General features: G+C 38.8%; 1 protein-coding gene across 2 annotated transcripts in view; it reads left to right on the top strand.

Moving 5' to 3' along the window:
* The window catches only part of MLLT10 (MLLT10 histone lysine methyltransferase DOT1L cofactor), a 123,884-nt gene extending 101,326 nt beyond the window's left edge, over nt 1–22,558 (top strand). The window contains exons 12-20 of one of the 2 annotated variants that reach the window (XM_054273641.1): nt 3,704–3,821; nt 5,153–5,225; nt 9,713–9,867; nt 11,674–11,862; nt 12,272–12,360; nt 12,486–12,844; nt 17,800–17,902; nt 18,644–18,856; nt 20,917–22,558. In XM_054273641.1, the coding sequence (XP_054129616.1) occupies nt 3,704–3,821; nt 5,153–5,225; nt 9,713–9,867; nt 11,674–11,862; nt 12,272–12,360; nt 12,486–12,844; nt 17,800–17,902; nt 18,644–18,856; nt 20,917–20,985 (1,368 nt within the window). In that variant the 3' untranslated portion in view covers nt 20,986–22,558. The remainder of the gene's footprint in view (nt 1–3,703; nt 3,822–5,152; nt 5,226–9,712; nt 9,868–11,673; nt 11,863–12,271; nt 12,361–12,485; nt 12,845–17,799; nt 17,903–18,643; nt 18,857–20,916) is intronic. The other variant, XM_054273640.1, reaches the window with a different exon arrangement.

The raw sequence follows: 22,558 nt of genomic DNA, 5'->3' as shown, positions 1-22,558 counted from the left end.
GAGTATTAAAACCTTACTGGTGTGGAGCTGAGACAGAAATGAGGCCTGTTATCAGAAAATATTTCATAGCATAAAACTTGAAAGGAATGGGGGAAAAGGCATGTTCAAAGTCTCAAAGTTTTGAGACTCAATCTGATTGCATACAGCTAAGTATTGTCTCATTTTTCTCCCCTTTATTTTTTTCTGCTGAAAGAACATGTAACTTTTGATTGAAGGGACTGCTTTCCCTGGAAATTTCAGATAGGAGTGCATGTTCAGATATGAATGCTCTGGAAACTTTATAGTTACGCTGTTAAATACTGTCCTGGAGTCATGCAAACAAATATAAAACTATTACAAATATTTTGGAGGACATTTATATATATGAGTTAAATCTTATTAATGTGCAAATCTTGTTTTTTAATTAGAAGAATATGCTTGTACTTTCTCTCTTGCTGTAGAGGAAGTGTTTTTAAACATCAGTCAAATATCAGTCATTTCTCACTGCACAGGGGCATTCTCTGAATTACTATGCATTGTCCTTCTGTGCTGCTCTGCTGTGTATAACTTTACTGATTTATTGAACATACCTAAAGGAAAGCAGTGTGTTGTATATCCATAGATGGGCTTAAATCCTTCTGCTAAAATATTTTCAGGAAAATTTGCTGCCTTTTCAAAATAAATACTTAGTAGTCTTGGGTTTTTATTAGTTCATACACTTTGATCATGTATTGTGTTGAGTGTTTAAATAGAAACAGTTGAAATAAAGAATAATACAGCCTTAAAAGTTCTGCATTTTAGAACATGTGTCAGTCCTGTGACCTTAATATGTATTGACAGGATGATTGCGCATTTTTAATAAATGCTTGCTACAGCTTGTTTCGTGAGTGAAACATGAAGCTCCTGTTTCACCTTTAAATAATGTAGCACTCCTCCACCTTCTCTACTTCCTTGTCAGATGAAGTCGTCACATATATAAGAAAGCTTCACAAATCATTATTCTTGTCATTTTACATTGCTGTTTAAAAAAAGTATTTTCAAAGGTTTTTATGTACCTTCAACTTACTTGAAAGATTTTATTGTGTCTTTTTGCTTTTAAGAGTTGCATATGCAGGATGGCATTGGAAATTTTGTAGTTCCAACTTGTAAGACTTTAAAATGCAAACAGGGGTAATGTTTAGGGTGAAACCACTACTTGTGAGAAAACGAAAGTTCCTAGATATTGTTTAAATCCTGCAAAGTCTTTTGATCTGTTATATCAACCCACTTAGCAAACGTTTAATTCCTTTGATGTCTTCTGTTTTGTGGTGTGATAGTTAACTCAACAAACTTTAGCAACTTCCTTCAAGATACTTAGGTACTTTCAGAAAATTCTTAAAGCTATTTGTGCAAGTTTCAGTCAAATAGAAGTGTGTTCCCCTTGCTTATTACAGCTACCATGCCATCATAAATCAATATATAGCTGCTATTGCACAGTTTTAAGCAGCCTTGCAGTGAATTACATGGACTGAGAGCTAAGTATAGAAGCTTCTGTGTAAAAATGTGAGCAGTACATACACTTACTGGAAAAAACCAAAATATTTTAAGGAAAAATGCTAAAATGAAACAGAACTAAAACCTGGTGTTTGGAATTGAAAACCTACCCCTACCCAACCCCCGAAACCATGAGTAGACCTCATACCATCATATAAACTTCTGTTTTCCTAGTCTGACCTTTTAGATATGGTTGAATGATAATACTGGTTGAATCTCTTAATAGTCCATTCTGCAGGGTTTTATCAGTGAAAGGATTTGACTGAAGTTTGTTTGGTTTTGAGGAGAAAACAGCTGAAGGTTGCTAGGAACAGCAATAGTTAAGTTGAAACTGCCCTATGGGCATTTTTTTAGAGAAATATAGCAGGAGCTGTGCAGTGTTGGTGCCTTCGTCAGTGTCACAGTACTAATTTGTATTGTATTTTGGAAGCTGTTGTACCTGGGTAGGTGGAAATGCCTGCATTATTTTTAAGACTTAGAAATAATTTAGATTAATTCTACTAGAGATATGCAATTCTTAAAAAAAAAACCCCAACAAACAACCAGAAGAAGTAACAGCCAGATTTGAAGTGACACTGTGGTTCCATGTCTAGCAATCTTGCATGTACCTATAAACTGAAAAGTGAATGAACCCCTGATCATTGTAAGCAATTACTTGTGGCTTTTTCTAACTTTGTGACAGTAGAAGAATGTAAATATCAGGCACAATTTCTCACCAGTATATAGTAAATAAAGCATCATTGAAAACAGTTGTGTGAATTCATAAAAGTCCATTCATCAAGTTTAATATGTTGGCAGAAAGCCAAAAGTTAATGGTAGTGTGTGATTCTTTCCAGAGACATAGTTTATACTCTGTAATATTTTGCTGTAATAACCAGTATGTTTCCCCTGTCTCTTGTGTGCAGTTATGCATGTCAAAGTGTCCCACAAATTGAGTTCCTTACTGTTCACCTTCCTTTTTTGTTTTTCAAAAAAAGTTTCATTTGTAAAGGTTGTTTACATTTTCTTAGAAGATTAATTTTAAAATCAGTGATCACACAGGTTTATATATCTTTGATTCTACCCTCTGCTTCCCCCCCCCGCCCCCGTCTTTTCTTTGTTCTGAAATAATTTTTATCGGGTAGGAAAATCCCTTCAAAATAAGCAGCCGTGCTTTTATTTCTTTGATTGCTTGTCTCTGCAACTTAGCATTTGACACAAATATTTTTTTCTTCGAAAGGGAAAAAGCATAAGCAGCCAAGGAAGAAGGTATTTTTATTGCATTGGATTATGCAAGATTTTGGCCAGCCTCCTTAGTTTCATCTGTTTAAGGGTTCATTTTCGCTTGTTTGGCACAAGTCCCAGCAGAGACCTTCAGAATTGTGGTTAGCAACATGAATGAACACAAACTTTGGGAGCTCTTCAATAAGTAGAGCTGGCCAGCTGCCAAAAATACAGTTCCTTATATGGGGTCAGGGCAAAGCTGTGGTTCCCGGAGCCCCCTATTGTATAGAAAACATACTTGTAATGGCTGTTTGCGTTCTTTAAAATAAAAACAAAACAAAACAAAAAAACACCAGGCTTCCAAGTCTATCAAAATAGGAAGTAACAAAATACTGTGCACGTTTTACTAATGACGGAGTCGAGCAAAGGAAATATGGCTCTGTGTAGTTAAACTATAGAGCTGAAAGTTGGACCTTTTGACCTCCACAGCCGGCTTGTGATGTAAGGAACCCAAGCATTTGTGAGACATCTGTTGTCTACCTGCCCTTATTTTGTAAATGGTTTAATAAGATTAAATAATTAGTAGGATAACCACATGGTCGCCATGCTACTAAGTCCTAGCATTGAGCGCATACTTCAGGATCGCAGGGAAGTCTGCCCGTCCTGCAAACTGTGGTTGTTTTAAAATGCACTTTAGGTATTTTTAATATTTGCTACAGTACTTTTTTATTAGAAGGGTTCTCTTTAATTAGAAGACCTTACCAGCCACAAATACAACACACTTTAAAACCTGATCTGTTCTCCAAAGTACTGCAATTCTGTTTCTATACTCACAAATGGAAAACATTTTTTTCTTTGAAATACATTGTTTTAAAAAGCATTCAATGTGCAAAAATGATTAAAGTGCATTAAGAAGGCTTCTTTAAAATACATTCAGCATTTCTCCCCATTATAAAAAACAATTCAAGTTTTATTTGGTTTCTTGCAGGCAAACACCCTACCTGGATCTTCTCTCAGTCTGCCTCCATCCCACATGTACAGCAATAGGCTGAATCCAAATTCAGCCATGGCAGCACTTATAGCTCAGTCTGAAAACAGCCAAGCAGGTAAGCTTCCTCTGCCGGTGCAAATGTGCAGCTTCACAGAACTCCTTGTTTTTAAAAACGTTGTTAAGTTGTGTTTTTGATTTCTGCTCTCAACTTTTGGTTATTAAACGTCTGTACAAAGTTGTTCTGTGTTGGAAGTAAATTCTCAGTTACTGTGGAGCAGCGCGGGTTTTCTTCCCCCTTTTTTCCCTCGGTGTGTGAAATGTAAATGTTTAAGCAGAGCCATCAGCAGGCAGGAATGCACCAGTGTCTCTTGTGACTCCCGTGATTGATGCGCTCAGTTCCCAGCTCTTTGCAGCCAGAGTGACACAGCTCTGGGTTTTGTCGTGAATAGTTGAAACCTTTATTTGCATAATTCATGAAATTGCATTACATACAAGTTTGTGTGAAAGAGATCCCGTTAGAGAACTTGTGCAGCATTTAATAATCTTGTGAATATTTACCGATTGGCATTTGGTACCGCGGGCTCTCTGCTGCGGTTTTAATGAGCCGCTGGCTTTGCTTTGTTTCATTCCCTCCGTAAGGATTTGTTGACATGTCGTAGTAGTCATGCCTGTTTGGGGGAAGGGAATGAGTTTAGCAGTTTACCAAGAATGGATCAGTCATGTCTTTGCCCTCCAAGGGGTCGGAGGTCGCTTGACTCAGAATAGGGGGAGGGCAACCTTGAAGGGGGCAGATAGGGTTATTTTATTGAGAGGCCATAGGGAAAATAACCCTTTTGAGTCCTTCCAAGCAAAACGTTTTCGTATATTTAATGAGGCCTTTTTTGTTTGTTTTACTACCTTTTTAGCAAGGGGCTTTCCTATGCTTTGCTTATAAATAGGAATTAGTGAATTATACGCTTTCATAAAGTTTTCAGTAAATTTGCAGAATCATGTGTGCTTGTTAGATGGCGGCGGTAAGTTTAATACGTTATATATTTTATGAGTTGTTTTGGGATGCAAAGTGTTAAAAAAATACAGAGCATCAGGATTTGCTGTGATAAGCATACAGATTAGCTGTCCACAGCTGTGATTCATTACTTTCACCGTACAAATTAAAAGTGGCTGAGGGGAGGGTACTGCAAATGCAAACCACGCTTCTGTGCTGTAAAACTGAAAGGAATGAAAGAAGTGAACATAATCCATGGCCTGGTACAGCCTCAGAAATGTGTAAGGACAACACCTTACATGCTACAGTTCAGCAATCTTAAACTAGTTACTTATTCACTCTTCAGCAGTAACTACAGATAGAAGTTGAGATTGAAGGTATTTTAAAAATATCTACATCAGATATTAAAACTCTTATCTAAGAAAAGGTGATTTATCAGCTGTGAAATATTTACACTGCAGATCAAGATCTGGGAGATAACAACCGAAGCCTTGTTGGCAGAGGAGGATCACCCAGAGGAAGTCTCTCACCACGGTAAGTGTTATTTACATTGGAGAGTGCAGGCAGAGGAAATGTTTTAAAATCTGCAAACTTCACTGTCTTTTTACCAGCAATACCAAAGTGTTTTAAAAGCCCATATATATAAAAATATAAACACACGTGTATAAATGCATATATTTTTGTATCTATATATCCTTCTAAAAATCCCTAATACATCCAGAGAGCTAAAATTGTGCTGAAGTTTACTTTTCTATCAACTGAAATTAGGTTTACAAATTAAGGTTTGTAGGTAAGTTAGTTTACTCCCTTACTTAAGAAATGGAGTCTTGCTTTAGAGGGATTTATTTGTCATTTAATCCATATGTACTGCTTATCTCCTCAGATTTGTCACCACAATCCTAGTTTAGTAATTGCAAAAATTCTAGAATCCCATATACTTAACAGTGATCACAAAAATAAGAAACATTAAGTATCAGTAAAAATTCCAAGCAAATATTTCCTTCCTTTTCCCTCATAACTTCAAAATTTGTAGCGATTCCTTGTAGAAAAAAGCATTTTTTTGTTCTGCTGCAATTCACATTTGCTAGAAAACTTTGAGATAAGAATTCTGCTGAAATGGTATCATGTTATTTATTTTGTTTTAAAATATTTGTTGTTAAAATTTCAATATTGCATTTTAAATATTTCAGTAATGTTTTCTGTGTATTTTAAGCAAATCCTTGTTTAGAGAGCTTTATTTTCCTAACTGGATAGAGCATGAGGTACATTTTATGGTGTTATTACTGTGTTTTTTACTTAGGGACTAACCATGAGAAAGATGTATCTGAAAAAAAGATTTATCATGAAAAAAATTTTACAATAGCTAAAAAATGCTAGTTACACAGAAATAGCAGTATAATAATGAATTTTATTGCTATAGCATGTGTTTATTATGGTAATTTATAACAAATATCTCCAAATTGGGTAATTTAATGTACATGCCTGGTGTTGTCGATCTTGTATTATATTCCTTAATTAATCAAAAGACATCTTGCTGGATGGGATGAGATTATCCATTATAATACTTAGGTGTTATTACCTAGTCATGAACTTGTTTTTAAGTTTTCCAGTATGTGTTGCTTCTAAAATAATAAATAGAGAATTTACAAATTAGATTATATTCTTAGTATAAATATGTATTCTTACATTAGCATATAAATTGATCTATACAGACAAGGAGTTTCATAGAATTTTGCAAAGGGAAATGCTCAACAATTAGGAAATTACAGAACTTTTGATTTTATATTAAGTAGTCCTCTGATGCATACATGTTGTGGTAATTACAAGTTTTAATGCCTCCTTACTTAATATGCAGAGACCTGATCTTTGCACTATTCGCATTGGTCATAGCTGTGTTCAGTTTGTCTTCTGATCAAATACTTGGGAAGGTAAACTTCTTAAATGTGATGCTTCTACAGAGTGTGTGTGTTCAGGGTATATACAGTCCAGTACTTGCAGCATGGTGAAATACCAACTGGTTTTGGTGGGGATGCTGGAGGAGAGCTGGATGATACAAAGGCCACCTCAGTGCACAGCTGAAAAGCTTCCTGCAGTGTACGGAAGCTGCAGCCCTTTGCAAAGAGGAGAGAGATTCTGCTTGGCAGGGTTGTTCAAAAACGAGCCAGAAAGGGGGGTGGGGGTGGGGTGAGAGAAAGCAAGGGGGAGAAATCGGTGCTGTAGTAACAGAATTGAAAGATGGAAAAATTTAGTTTGAAATACCTAGCATGGAAAAAATGTGGAAAACCTACTCATTCAGTTAAGTTCAGTAGTCAGCGAATTTCACCTCTGGTTTGCACAACAAAAAAGATTACACATATGTCAAGGATTCTGAAATGTGTAGGTAACTCCCCACTTTCCCCACTTCAGTAAATAAGTAACTCTGGTTGCTTAAAATATGGTTTATAGTGAATAAAAAGCTAACTTTAAAAAATCTGCTATCTGGAAATTTTGCAACTGCAAATGTTACCTGCTTTATCTGTTAAAATTATTTAGCTGCAAGTTCTGACTCTGTTCCCTTTGAAGCTTATGAGAGACATAAATAACACAGTTCTCCGAAAGAACCATGTGATTTTCAGCGAGTTGCTTAAAATAAAAACACTTGCAGAACATTTGTTTGCTGTTGATGACGCAGCTGATTGCAGCTCTAGGGGAAGACATATGTGACTCATGAGCTTGTATGGTCATTTCCAATTCATATTGTTATATCTTTGTACCCCAATATAACCACAGCGTTTGATGTTTAAGCTGTCGTATTTTAACTTTTAATACATATATGAGAAATATAAATATACCTGGGATATGTGAGCTGTTTCCATTTTGCAAAGGAATTGCTGCTTTTCCCAAGGTAGCACTTAAACTTTTTTTACCCCATACTTAACCTTAGATTTAAAAATGTGTTATGCAATACCTGCAGTGAAATCTATGTGTATGCTTATATCTAAATGCATTATTGCTTCTGATTAATGCTCTATAGTATAGGTAACTGTACCAAACTTAATCAAAAAACAGCTGTGGAAGCAGGCAAGCTGTGAAACAGGGTTCTCATCTCCATGGCAGGATTGGACCAGTCCACACAGCACTTTTATAATTCTTGGAAACTCTGATCAAATACTATTTGGAATAAGGATTCAGCCCTAGCATGCAGGAACCATATCCTGTCTAAAGGATGAGCAGTTGGAAGAGGAGAGATTGAGTAATGTTGCAATACACAGAAATCTAGATTTTTTTTTTTTTTTAATCCTTCTCTTGTATGGGCTTCCAATGAAGGATTGCAGAGGTTATAGCATCATGCACTGCTTTGTTTCTGCCTTTTCAAAATTGATAGGAAGCAGTCCAAAGCCCAAAAAGAATTTTGTTGGTGATTTATAATTGAAAAGGCACAATCTGTTAGGGCAGCATTATGTGCTGCTCAGGAACATGCAGAAAGAGAGACAAGTTTCTGGGGGAGTTGTTCAGTGGTTTTATGTATTTGTTTTCTGGGGGTTTTTTGTTTTGCTTTGTTTTTTTTTAAAGTGGGTTGTTTGTGTGAAGTGTAAGTGTAATACCTCTGTGTAGAATGTCTCTGCATAAACTTTCCTTCTTGCTGCTTCAGCACATCGTGTAAACAGTGTGTTTTGAAACTGCTTTTGCTGTCTCTGTCTGAACTGTTACATGCTGTTGATTTGTCATGTCTTGTCAAAAAACACTACCTTGGTTACCCATTCATCAGGGCTTTTTGTTTTAACAAGTGCTTTCCTTTCTTCCTGTATGCAAAAGAGGAACTATTTATAAATACTTAACAGTGCTCTTAAGTCACCTACTTAAAACCTTTTCTCGTAAAAATCACTTTGCTCTGGTGCCTACAAAATGCTCGACAGTCATTAGGTAGCTAATGTGCTGTGACCACTGCTTATTACGGTAACGATAATTAACACACTGATTTCCTGAGCTCTCTGTGCTGTCCTGTACTGGGACTGTGGTGGTCTTGTTGGTAGGTTTGCACCAGGGGTGGAACAGTACAGCTCTGATCCCACGATGGCACCCATTGCTTGCAGTAATAACTGCTACCTGAGAATCTGAGCTCCTGGAATTGAATAAAACCACCCCTCTCCTTTCCCCCCCACAACCAACAACAAAACCAAGAACCAGCTTTTAGTGGCTTTGGTGTTGGTCCTGTAGGAGGAATGGGACCTTGCATACACGAGAGCAGAAACCTGAGTCAGAAATACACCAAACATCTGGCTTTGCTCACAAGTTACATTGTGCCCCATCCAATGCAAAAGAAGCCTTCTCCTAGGGCCTGAGAGAGGTGGCCAGCTTTCTTTGTGCTGAATATTTCATTTCCTCCTGAATGAGAAAAGGCATGTGGCAAGGGGATTATTCTTGGAACTGTGTGTGATCATGAGTAAAAAAGGAGGTATATTAAGTGTTCACAGTACAGGCAGAGGATAACTTCTAATCCTTGTGAAATAATACTTTCATGTAGTCCTTCAAAAATCCAGATTTACATGACTGTTTCTAGAACAGGTTAGTCAGTGGAATTATATATGGCCTTTCTGTGTGATAATTTTAACAAATTGGTTTTATTTTTCCCAGTTTTCTCAGGGAAAGGTTTGAAGTTTGGTGTGGGTTGGTTTTTTTGCCCCTGAAGTTGGTGGCCTGTTGTATCCATATTATCATGGTTTCCTGCTGTAGGAGTGTGTGTTGTATAATTTAATTCAGTGCTGTTTGTCAGTTGCTGTCTTGTTAGTCTGTATGCAAGAAGAGGCTATGTGCTTTTTCAGTATAAATTCTTACACTGTTATAATATGTCTTTCTTTTATTAAAGCCCTGGCAGTGAGAACCAGGAGTTCTTAGTGATTTTGATGAATTAACTTAGTCTTGGAAGCATAAGATATGTAGGTGCTAAGAGCTGATATAAGATAAGAAATTTCAACAGCCTTTTTCTAATACATTTCCTTTCATCCTTTTCTTTAAACAATAAATTGCAATATTTCCAACAGATCCCCTGTGAGCAGCTTGCAGATTCGCTATGATCAATCAGGGAATGGTTGTGGGGAAAATTTGCCCCCAGTAGCAGCCAGCATAGAACAGCTTCTGGAGAGGCAGTGGAGTGAAGGACAACAGTTTTTATTAGAGCAAGGCACCCCCAGTGACAGTAAGTACTCACAATCTGTCTGTTATGACTTTTGCCAACTGTTACTCAGAACTGCTATTCTGTGCTTGTCCAAGAATTTTAATAAAATTTATTTTCTGCTGTGAACTGAAATATAACTGTGGTGTACAGTTCTAGGATAGTTCTTAGTGCATGGCATCAGTAGATTACAAAAGACTTCTCTATAATTGTCTGTCTCTTTATAGATGGGGAAGTTGTGTTATGTAAGAGGAAGTAACTTGCAGGTCCAGGTGCAGAGTTTGGAAAAGAATTCTGAACTGTTAGATCCACTGCTGTAAATATTGTAATACAGTTCCCCATTTTTCTTTATATTGTGTGATATAAATTGGCATAATAATTTTTTATTGTTGAATCTGACTTTTCTACTTCTCTTACTGTTTGAAAAGAAAATATTTACAAATGTTAGGCAGGTGTCCTACTGGGTTTTCATGTCTTTATTATGTTCTGCCTTTTTTTTGAGTTCCTAAAGCAAGCAAATTATTATTTTCTCAAGTTATGTTTAATAGAGTGGAATAGTCCAAGAATAAATATGTTAAATGCATAAGTGATCAGTAGATCACATGGATCTCCATATTCGGTGATGTATCAGTATCAAAGACAATCACTGAATATGTTAAAAATTTTATTTTATTCCAGGTTATGGTTTGTGTTCTATTTTATTGAAGGCATTATTCTTCTCATTGGTAGTGTAAAGAGGTATCTAGTTAGTATTTTTATGAATGGTATCCTGACAAAAATGCTAATTGTGAGGAAATTCATGCAGGGATAATCCTTTAAACATGATAGCTGGAGGACAGGTTTAGCTAAGTCTTATTGCATCTCATTTGAGCTCACTGAGGGTTCCTTTGTATGTTCTTGAAGAGGAGGGATAAAAGCTAAATCCTTGGGAAATGACCAGATGTGCCTATACCAGTAGACTTATGTCTGTAGTAGCTCCAGAGGTCATGTTAAACAAATACAATTTAGAATTTAAAAAAGGCAAAAAAAAAAGAAAGAAAAAAAAAAAAGGAGGCTATCCCAGTGGCTTTACAGTCACACTGTAGTACTGTTGGGAAGTCCAAGTTCCGAGAGCAAGTGGGAGTTTGAGGAGGGGCGGTCGGTGGGGCAGGCGCTGCCCGCTCCGGGGGCGCGGTGAGTGCGGTGCTCGCAGAGTGCTCCCTGCTGGGGGACGCCGACATCGCCGCCGCCTCCCGGCACCGCCTCCTGCTCCGAGCGCTGCTGGCTCGCTCCGGGCTCCCGTGCACTCGTGATTCACTGCACGAGTCAGAAACCAGAACAACTCCCTTCTCGTGAACTTGCTTGTTTTATAAAAACCTTGTTGGTTTGCTGTGCTTTTAGTTGAATGTAGGCATATTCTTGTCAAACTTCTCTGTTTTATAAGGTTTGCAATTCCTAATACTGCAGCTGAACTGGATTTAGCCCAACTGTGCAGTTAACCTGTGCTACTAAAATACTACTATTTTCATTTTCTGATCTGGGGCTAAGTTATCACATACTGCTGTTTGCTTAAAATGTATGCTGGCCCTAATATTGCTACTCTATCAGTATTGAAGCCAGGGTGTAGAGGTATGCCAAAATTACTACCACAAAACACAGTGAACTTTTTCTACAATTCCAATTACTCAAAATTAATCTTAAATCTTTCCACTAAAATTCAGACATCTGTAATAATTTTATATTTTCATATATATGCTAGCCTTAATGTAATGCAGAATTTAAATCTGAATGAAGGTGTTACTTGTTCATTGAATGTGGCTGTGGAATAGAATGTGTGCGTTTTTGTCTTAGTTTTAGGAATGCTTAAATCATTACACCAACTTCAAGTTGAAAATAGGCGCTTGGAGGAACAGATAAAGAATCTGACTGCCAAGAAGGAGCGACTGCAGCTTCTCAATGCACAGCTTTCAGTGCCCTTTCCAACAATAACTTCAAACCCCAGCCCTTCTCATCAAGTGCATGCCTTTCCAGTACAAGCACGTAAGTAGAGGGGATTATTAAAGTGTCAGAGTAATTTGAACATGTATTTATATGAAATATCTATTTCATCCACGCATGCTGTTGATGGGAGATGAATATGAATGTAGGATGAATATAGACCAAGTATTTGCTGATGTGTTAAATGTTTAAACATCAATTGGTTTATTTTTCTGAACTATTACTACTTGTTTCAGGGCGGTTTCTCCTTTACTTCAGTTTGGGGCACATCTGTTTGAATCTATTGATTCACCAATTACTTAGTTAATATTTTACTATTCAGCAATGATTTTAAAGTTGACTTTACATTTTCTATGTTTAGCTTTGTCATGGTTTTGAAATAATTATTCTGAATCTTTTTACATGTTCCAGAAATTTAACCACTGTGTGTTTTTTGAAATGATTACTTTAGCACCTAGCACTGATTCCTTGAACAGCAGTAAAAGCCCTCATCTGGGAAACAGTTTTTTACCGGACAATTCTCTTCCTGTATTAAATCAGGTAATTTTTATTTCGTTCTTCTAAACCCAAACTTGTTACAAGCTAACTCACCCCAGTCCTTGCATTGTGGTGTTAGGTGAAATTTTCTGCAGCTGAGGGGGCTTTGTTGTTTGTTTTGACACCAGGAGATAACCTCCAGCGGCCAAAGCACCAGCAGTTCATCAGCGCTTTCCACTCCACCCCCCGCCGGGCAGAGCCCGGCCCAGCCCGGCCCGGCAGTGCCCGGGGTTCAGCAGGTCAATGGTGTGACAGTGGGGGCGCTGGCCAGTGGCATGCAGACTGTAACCTCCACCATTCCTGCAGTGCCCGCTGTGGGTGGAATCATTGGAGCACTGCCAGCCAGCCAGCTGGCAATCAATGGAATTGTAGGGGCTTTAAACGGGGTCATTCAGACCCCAGCTACAATATCACAGAACCCTTCTCTCACTCATGCAACCGTGCCACCCAATGCAACACATCCTCTGCCAACCACGCTAAATAACAGGTAAGAATTTGTTGAATTTATGTTTTTCCTCATAGTGCCTGCTGTTCTTTGGCTTAGCTGGGTTTTTTTGTCTTACTCCAAATACACTGTTTATTCCTTCACCTATAATTGTCAAAATAACTTCTGCTCCTGGTCTGTGAACGACAGTGAGGAGGCATTTAATAGAAGCACAAATAGTCAAGTTAAAGAAGTTTTCTCTGGAGCTTTTGGGAATCCTAGTGAATTCCTGTTTTTTAATCAAGTCACATTCCCAAACAAATGTAATTATGTAAATGTGCTTCAGCTCCTTTTTTCAGTTCAGAAAACAATATTCCTTGTCCTGCCAGTTTTTTTCCAGGATTAAAGGAGCACTGGAAGAACTACCATTTGTTGCTGTAAGAAGGGGGGAGGGGGAGAAGGGTGTATGGTCATGTAATTCAAGATGTAATAGGCATAACTAACCAGAGTTGTAATACAGTTGCATGGTTTTCAGTTGCCTGCACTGACTCCAAACTCAACAAAATTACCTTTTCAAGCAGTGTTCTTACAGATTTCTAAATGCATAAAAACATTCATTTGTGAGTATTCCTGGCAGCCTTTCACCAAAGCCAGGTACACCCAGTAGCATAAACTGCTGCTGCTTGAGCTGCAAGGCAAATGGGTAACAAAAGGAGACAGCTGCTTTCCAGGAGGAGGAATGGACTTCTTGGTCTGGAAGTGTTTTTAGATAGAGCAGAGGCTGGGCCAGCTCTTTCTCACTGCTCCCCTTCCCCACACCCCTTGTCCTGTCCTTCCCTTAGGAAGGAGAACTACAGTTCTGTATAGAAGTGCCTGTAAATAGGGAGCAGATTACTTGTCTTTAAATAGAGTTTATTTTTGGAGATTATGGTGGATTATCCATCAAAAAAAGACACACAAGATTGTAATGATGCAGGGGATCCCTAATTTCCAGTTTCTTCACTTCCTGTTGGTTTGGCAGCTCCTGAATATTTGTGTACTGTATCATTGTGTGGTATTGCTTCAGTAGGCTCATAAAATCTGATACTTCCAAGTGTATCCTGTTGTTTGGATGTGTCATTAGGTTTTTCCTGAGGAGCCTGTATTTTTCATAGTTTATATCCTTTGTGAACTTGAGGTTTCATAGGATAAACAAAGACATTCTGTTCATGAAAAGTTTTTGTCTTTCTTGAGCATCAGAGGTTTGTGAAAACCACAAAAATTTTGCATTCTCTCCCCAAAAGTGTGAGAAAGAGTGAGAAATACTAGAGAAGATCAATCATATTAACCAGTTTCATGCTGTTTTCCACTTTCAGGTACTGCCAGAATACATCAGTTATGCTAAATACCAGTCATGCCACTGTTTTCTCAAATGATTTTGTTTATACACGGGTGATTTCTTTCTCTTTGTATTGCAGAAGTTCTTTTGTTTCTTTTTAAATATCCATTTTAAGTGCTGAAACTCTTCATTGTGTAGCCCAGTAGCAGAATGTTCCAATTCATGCACAATACTGCAGCCAGTATCCTGTTTTTAAGCCTTCATTCTGACTGTTAGCAGAGTCTGGAATACTCCCAGTGACTCCCTGTTTTCTGCTGCAACAAGCTCATGCTGTACAAGTCTGTCAGCACTTCCACTTCTCTGCTTCTATTATGGCATGATCTCTTTCTGCACTGCTCCCTCAATAACACTAATTTAGAATTAATGTTTATATTAAATTTAAAATTGCACTTTTCACACAATTCTCTGTTTTGTTTGGGCGTATCCACACTATTTCCCAGGCCCTCTTCCTTTTGAGGTGTTTGACAATTAACCTCATTTTCTGTGACTTTTCAGTATTTCTGGTTGTATGTTCGGAAGGGAAAAGTTAAGTAATGTAAGTGCTAATATGATTCTGGTAATGACATGTGCATTCCTTGTTCCTCTTTGTCCCATTCGAAATGCTTAAGTGAAATATATGAAAAAATATATGGGAACTAAGTTTTGTTGTGGGAACTAAGTTGCAAAAAGAGGCTCTGGGGTGATTTTGAAGGAAGGATTAAAAATAGACAAAAAAATACTTTCTACTGATTGAAATTTTTGGTTCTGGAACTCTAGCATGGGACACCTGCCAGGCTGGAGTTTGGTGCTGCTTCAGTGACAATTGGTTGACTGTTTCTTTAATGTTAAATTTCCCAGGGTACTCCTCCTCTCTGAATGGCCTGGTGGGAAGGTTGAATGGTGCCAAGCACAGGCAGGCTCAGAGGTTTGGTGCTGTGGTGCTGTGAGCTCTCTGACCCTGGTTAGATTGTGTGCTGGGGTCAAGGTTGGAGGTGGTTTAAATCAGTATTGGCAAGGTGTTAGAAAGCTACATGAGAATTCAGCCCTGCTTTCTAACTTCAGGGTATTGTTCTATAATTTTAAAAGACTTGCCAGATGTTGCTGGAAGTTGCTTCTTACAGTAACTTCACAAACTTCAGAATCTGTTCCAACAGTTTAATGTGAAAAATAGGCAAAGTGTTCACCAATACAAGAAGACTTCTGTATGCATATTGTCCTTATGTGAACTCTCTAACTGTGGCACACAAGGAGGTGAGAAAACACTGATTTGCACACTGTTGTTGGAGAGAGTTTCAAGTTGTAGGTAAAAGAACCCACATTCATGTGACAGAGAAAAAATACTTGATCCTTTTCTGGGAAAAAAGATGGCTTAGTACAGATTGCCAGCAAGTGGGAGATTAAGTGATTGGAGGAAAGAGATAGGATTGTTTCTTTACATTCTCACAACCAGACAGGAGTGTAGGATGGAGAGTTTCAGACTGATCATGTACCTTTTAATGAGAAGCTAGAAAGGATTAAATTTACATTCCAGGGTGATCTGGTGTAAAGAAAGCTCTGTGGTGAAATTTAGTGAACTGTCTCTTCTGGGAAGCTTGGGAGCCACAGCATTTTGTCCTCTGTAGTTTGGTTTTGTTTCTAGACACTGAGATCTCAGCTGCTGACTGAGGGTATTTTCTTTCAAGTGCCAGTGCACAGCAAGAGAGGCAGGCAGAGCGATTAAAGAGAAGGGAGAACAACAGCAGAAAAAAGAAGTGCAAAGGTAAAACATGATCTGGGAAAAAGAAAGAATGGGATAAAAGAATGAACAAAAACAGCAGAGAAGATTCATGCCAGTATAGAAGAATACAGAAAAAGTGAGGTAAAAAGAGAAGAAGGAAATAATGGTAATATTAGTCAGAATACTGTGGGAAATAGTGTGAAAGGCTTTACCTAAGTCCAGGTAGAAGCATTCTCAGCCTTTCCCTCACCCACCAAACAGGTCACCTTGTCACAGGACATCAGGTCAAGCAAGCAGGACCTGCCTTCACAAACCTGTGCTGGCTGGGCCTGTTCCCCTGGCTGTCCTGTGTGTGCTGTGTGGTGGCACTCCAGAGGATCTGCTCCATGACCTTCCCTGGCACCAAGGTCAGACTGACAGGGCCTGATGCTGAGATCGTCCTTCAGCCCTTCTTCTAGACAGGCATTGCATGTGTGATCTTGCAGTCAGCTGGGATCTCGAGATCCCAGTCAGCCCAGTCAGCCAGGGCTGCTGGAAATTGGTTGAAAGTGTCTCTGTGTGCACTTCCATCAGCTCTCTCAGTATCCTTGGGTGGATTCCATCCAGCTCCATAAACTTCCAATGAACACAGGCTCCCCTTTCCCCATAGGGAATCCTAAGTGCAGCCCAGCAGGTGTTCCTGTAGTGCTGAGACTATGCAACAAAGTATGGGACAAAGTTCACACGTGGCTTGCCCTGTCCCAGTAGGAGAAAATGGTGGTGCTTTGGGTATTTGCATATTGGCTAGTTAAGACCAAGTCAAATTACAGCAGAGTTGGGCTACAGTTTGCTGGCTGCTGTAAAAACACAAGATAAATATTATGCCCTGAGGAGCTACATGATTGTAGCCTAATGGTGTGGATTAGTGGCTGATGTAGGTGAATCATTCTTTACTGCCAATCCCAACAAGCAGTCCTGTCATCCTATGCACACCTTCTTACTAGAACTTCTGCATCACACAGTGACCTCATCTACATTAACAGAGAATCTGTCAGTGTGTTCTGTATTGGTTCAAGTTTCAGCTCAGTTCCCACAGGTTGTAGCCCATTGTTCAACACCCAGTATGAGGGGAGGGGACAGAAGTCGTACAGCTAAAAGGGAAATACTTAATTTTTCAACAGCAGGATAAACCTATCATGAAACAACACCTTAATATTTTAATGGGTGTTTAAAACTAGTAAAAGCTAAGACTCTATTGAAAGAGTAGATCCAGCTGTCTTCCTGGTCTGCTATTCCCCACACACCCTTGTTCATGCTGTTGGTCGTGCAGTAAACTGGTATAGCTGAAAAAACCCTTTTATTTACAGCCTGCTTGTCAGCTGGATCTATTCCTGCCCAGTTCCCTAAATATTGCAGACAGTTTTATGTAGGTATGAAAATAGAGACTGGGAGTGAAGTAGTTGGCAAAAGCAGAGGCAGCTTCATTCCACAGCAGCATCCCTTGGCCCCTTGCAAGGCTGAAGGTGTTTGCTGAACTACAGAAAGGTGTTGTCAATATCAGTGGTTTGAATGGCACAAAAGATGGGAATTAGAAGGAAACCAGGATAAAGTAAATTCTTGGTGACTAGGTGTTAAAGTTTGGTAAGAGCTGTCTTGTAATAGAAGATCTGGCCTTTTGGTGTAAAGTATTTAAAAGCACTTTAGAATTGATAATTATTATCTGAGTTTCAAATAATATGCATGGTGTAGACATGTTACAGGCAAGAGGTTGCTGTTGCTCAGCACAAATGGGACTTGGGGATGGTGTCAGAATTGCAGCTGGACAGTTGGATGATATTTGCAGTATGAAATCAAATGCTAAATAGGGTCTGTCTGTTTGTATACATCTTTTCTTTAATGGAAAGCTGAAGTAAAAAGTTCCCATACTTCCATATAAACCACAGTATTACCCTGTCAACCCTACAGTGCCTCGGGACTAGGATTGCTTTCTGACCAGCAGAGACAACTATTACTTCATCAACAGCACCAGCAATTTCAGCAGTTACTAAGCACCCAGCAACTCACATCAGTAAGTTTTTCCGTTAATTATGATTTATTACTGTATTGTATCATAAGACATGGATAAACTCTTCAGCTTAACATAAATAGTAGTAATGCATTAAACTTGATATTAAAGGTTTTGATAATGTTTTAGTCTTCCATTGCTTCAGCCTTTTTTGGATGATAGGCATGTAAAATGTTAGGATATTACTGGGCTGTGTGTATGGCTAGAATAATTCCCCAGTGCCTTGAGTTCCATTTTGTCCTGTGTGGACATGGAGGCTTGTCTCTCAGCATCAGCTGTGGGCAGCAGAGCTTGGGAGCATGTGTGGATTCTGACAGTACTGTGACCTGTCTTTGATTCCACTGGAACACCAGCAAAAGAATTTTGGATATCATCTCCTGAGCTGTCTTTGCTCTGCTTGCAGTATTCATATAGGGCAGTAGGTAACTGGTTTAACTATTTGTATTGTTAATGATATAGTTTTAGTACAGTCTTCTCAGGTGTGTTTGTTCTGACAGAGGCCTGATGAAGCCAGCAGGCTTAGCTGAACTTCTGCTGAGCTACTGATTTCAGGAAGTCTGCCAGGAACTTCCTTTCCCACAGTCTCATGGAACTTCATCAGTGTAACCTAAATTAGCTGGGATTAGTTTAAGGGTTGCTCTAACTGAAGATCTGGATAAGCAGGAACCCAGGGAGGAGCTATTTTTCAGCAGCTAATTATTGATTTTTTTTTCCTTCCTCCTCCCTCTCCCCACATTACTCAAGGAACAGCATCAGGCCCTTTTGTATCAGTTAGTACAGCAACAACATCACCATCACCAACACCATCAGTCTGAAGTACAGCAATTGCAGATTACTGGAGGAGCACAGATACCCATAAACAACTTACTTTCAGGCACACAGGCCTCACCACTGAATGCAGCTGGTACCAACCCATTCCTTTCAATTCATGGAGATAATGCAGCTCAGAAGGTGACAGTAAGTATCCTTCTCACCTCACTTTCCATGCAGTACCTCCAGGAGGTAACTAAAAGATAAGAAACAGGTTCTGTGCCTGTATTCATAAATCAAAGATGGTGGATTTTTTTGTCTTTCTTTATTTTGTTTTTCTTGAGCCTTGGACTGCACTTAAATGAGGCTCAGAAATGTGTGAACTTGTAGTCACACCAGACATGTCTGCTGCACACTGTTGCTTCTCTGGATCAGAACACCAATCCAGTGACCCTTGCCTTCCTCTAGTAATTACAGCTGCAGCCCTAGTCCTCCTCACCCTGCTTCTTCCCCAGTACTGTGCCCACTGGTTTGTGGCTCGTTCCTTTTACCACCTTACTGTCAGTTTGCCTTGGCCAGGCCTCAGGCCCTGTGGAGCTGTGGGGAGTATCTGAGGAGCCCATTGCTGGGAAGGTGGAACCTGTGTTAGGAGAATGTGCTGTGTGCATCCTGCTGCTGGCTGGGAGAATGAGGCTGTGCATTGGGGGGCTGAGGCTCTTCTGCTCCATCGAGTAATAAAACCTTTCCTGGACAGATGAAGAAACAAGACTTATTTTTTCTGGCAAGGGTGTTCCATTATATTCAGCAGTATTTGCCCATAATCTCCATCCCCAAGACAAGAATTCTTTATTCAAGAATTCAGAGAACAGGCTTCATTCTTTTAGGGTCCTACAATTAAGATAAAAGGATAAAGGAAGGAGCATATGAAACTTGGAAAAACAAAGGATGAATAGAGCAGGAAGACATAAAGTTTCAGCATTCCTTGCAGAAGACAGCAAGTGATAGTGGTAGAGAAGAAAGAGCAGCTTGTCTGCAAGAGCAGGTGGGGAGAGTTTGGGCTGAATATGAGTCCCCTCTCTGCTCCCCACTCCCAAATCCTCTGGCTACTTTAGGAGCACTGTGGTGGAAGACTCGGGCTGGGCTTCTGTGTAGCTCGGGCTACTTCCAGGTAGTGCTCACTTCCAGATACAAACCACATAAATGATGAGTTTTCAACGTGATTTTTCCTGAAACAGCTCCCTTCCATTCAAAGTTGTGAGCACTTCCTTTTGTTCAGCTTTGTGCTTTGGGGTTTGGACAGTTGTGACATCAGAGCTGTGAATGGTCACACAGGGCTTGTCTCCAGGCCTTGCCTCCATTCAGAAATGTTCACAGTTTGTTCTCATGTTTAAAACTGATCTCCCCTCCTTTTCCAAAAATTAGTAGTGAATGAAATTGAGGCCCTGTATTTGGTGTACATCCAAGCAAAATATTCTATGTGATGTTATTTTTTTAAAATGGCCATTGCTAGGTCTGTACAGTGCAGTGTATTTCTACAAATACATCATTACAGTATTTATGTTAACAGTTAGCTGTAAATAATCCCAAGAAATCTCAGAACATCTTTTGAACAAAGGCCCTTACCAAAAATCTCTTTTGAAATTGATTTTATATTTTTTAAGGCTGGAATTGAGACAAGTTGCATAGATTGTTGAACTGTTTTTAACAATTTCTCTATTTGCCAGAGTTCACCTGTTTTAATCTCATTTGCAGTTGAAACAGGTTTTCAGAAATTTCGGAATGCTCAGTGAATGAGATGAGATTTTTTGCTCATTCCTGTTCAATACTTGCAGGAAATGTCTTTGTAGCAATATATGAAAGAAAGAATTGTGATGGGGCAAATTGGAAATTGTATTTCTTCTGATGGAGAAGTGTAGATTTCAGCCCTCTCCAGTGGGCACATGTGCCAGAGGTCACCTGGTGTTTCTCTTGGTCATCTTGCAGTTTCACAGGGACCCACAGCCAGGAACAGCCACTCTTGTTGGAAGGGAAGTAGAGTTGGTGTTTTCTAATGTTGCCTCTCATGACCTTAGCATTAGTTGCTTCAGTACAGGACTGCTCCTTTAATTATTTTTTCCTTTCCCACTTTTCATTCTGCAGTACATGGTTGTTTTTTACAATGCAGCAGTTACTATTTAGATGGCTCTATTGAATGTACCTCACTGCTTTGTCATCTTTATGAATTGAATTTTACTTAGCTTTGTATGTTATAATCTGATTTTTAGAAGTATTTTCTCTTACACAGAGGCTCAATGATAAAACTGGACCAGTTGCATCAGAGAAGAGTTGACATTTGAATGACACTTGAGCCCTGCACGTCCTGCTGTTCCAGCACTTCATGTGGCTGCAAACCCTGGGTTCCCTTTCTGCAGATTGAAAAAGAGCAACAAGGAACTCTTACTGCACAGCAAGAGGTTAATAATTTTCATAAGGATATTTTTGGTAGGCTTTCATTTGCTTTCTTGTTGCACTAAAATGGATATACTTTTTAATGTCTCAGACTGTGACGTAGATAAAACTCTGCAAATTACAATTATTTTGTCAATATGATGGTACTAAGTACAGATTCAACAATGGAAGAACATAGACTTTACTCTTCAGTCCTGATCTCACAGATTTAAAGGCTATAAACTGTTTGCAGTGATGCATTGCTTTGGTTTCAGAGCAGTAGTTTTAACAGTCCAACCCCAGCCCATCAGAACTGCTGCTGCAGTTAGAATAGATCCTTTTAGACTGAGCTTGTAATGGCAGCTGGGACTTGCTGTTTGTAGTTTCTTTTTTTACACACCTATTTTGGAACCTGACTCATAAGGGAATTGACTTCTGAACTTTTTATTCCTTTAAATTCCTATTGTTGTACAGTCGGAGTTTTTCTTGAATAAGAATTATGATATGGAATCCAAAGTTTATTAATTTTGGTGTAGGTTTTAGAGTTTTGAGGTTTTTAAAGGAACCAGATTGGTTCTAGTGACAAAGTTTTCTTACCAGATGAGAAGGCCACACTGGAAGAAGTTTGTGTAGTGTTTGGCCTAAACCAAGTGCCTGTTGCTACCTCCATTTTGTTGAAATGGCTGCAAACAGCTGATCATGCACTAGATGTGTCCTTGTTAGCAGCGGGAATTCTCTGTCTTGCACCAGCAGCCTTGTTCTGCCTTTCCTAGAGGTGTTTATACCACTGTAGAGAGCTCAGGCAGATTGTTACCTGGGTCACTTTTCACTAATAAATTACCAAAAAAGTGAATTACCATTTCCCACTAAAATTTCCCAGTGGGTGAAACGGGTGAACTTGTGTTCCAACACTTTGGGCAGTTGCTGATCTCGTGGTGAGTCTATGCAGGGTGGTGAAGGACAGTTTAAATGGGGGTAATGACCACTAATCAAGAGTGAGGTGGGAATTATTAGCAGAAAAGACCCAGCTGTAATTAGACCTCCACTGTGTACTTATTTGGAAGAACATGTTAATTCTGCAATATGTTTCTTAGTTAAACATTGCACAGTTCTTACCTCATTTCTGTAAATAAAGTTTTGTGAATCTGTTTTGTATTGTGAAGAATTCATAAGAAAACATTGATATTTTGATTTGTAATATTTCTAATTAGTAGATTTAATTGAAAAAGTAAAAAATAATTTATTTTTATATGTTCTGGGGAATTTTTTAAAAATGTCACAAATCACTTTTGTAGATACTTTACAAAAGTAAACCAGTGGTTTATTTTACTTACTCGCCCCACTGGTGGATATTCTGTAACAATTTGTACAAAAGGTAAGATGGAAATGTGCTGTTATTTTGACTAGATGTAAAATTCCAAGTGTATGAAAAGATATGTACAAAGCTTTTGTTAATAAACTTTAATAATGTTTATCATTGTA

The sequence above is a fragment of the Melozone crissalis genome, unplaced genomic scaffold, assembly GCF_028551555.1.
Source record: "Melozone crissalis strain CALT ecotype California unplaced genomic scaffold, PUWL_Pcris_2 ptg000016l_1, whole genome shotgun sequence".
NCBI lineage: Eukaryota > Metazoa > Chordata > Aves > Passeriformes > Passerellidae > Melozone > Melozone crissalis.
Note: the sequence above shows the minus strand (reverse complement) of the source record. Positions and strands in the feature narration are given on the sequence as shown.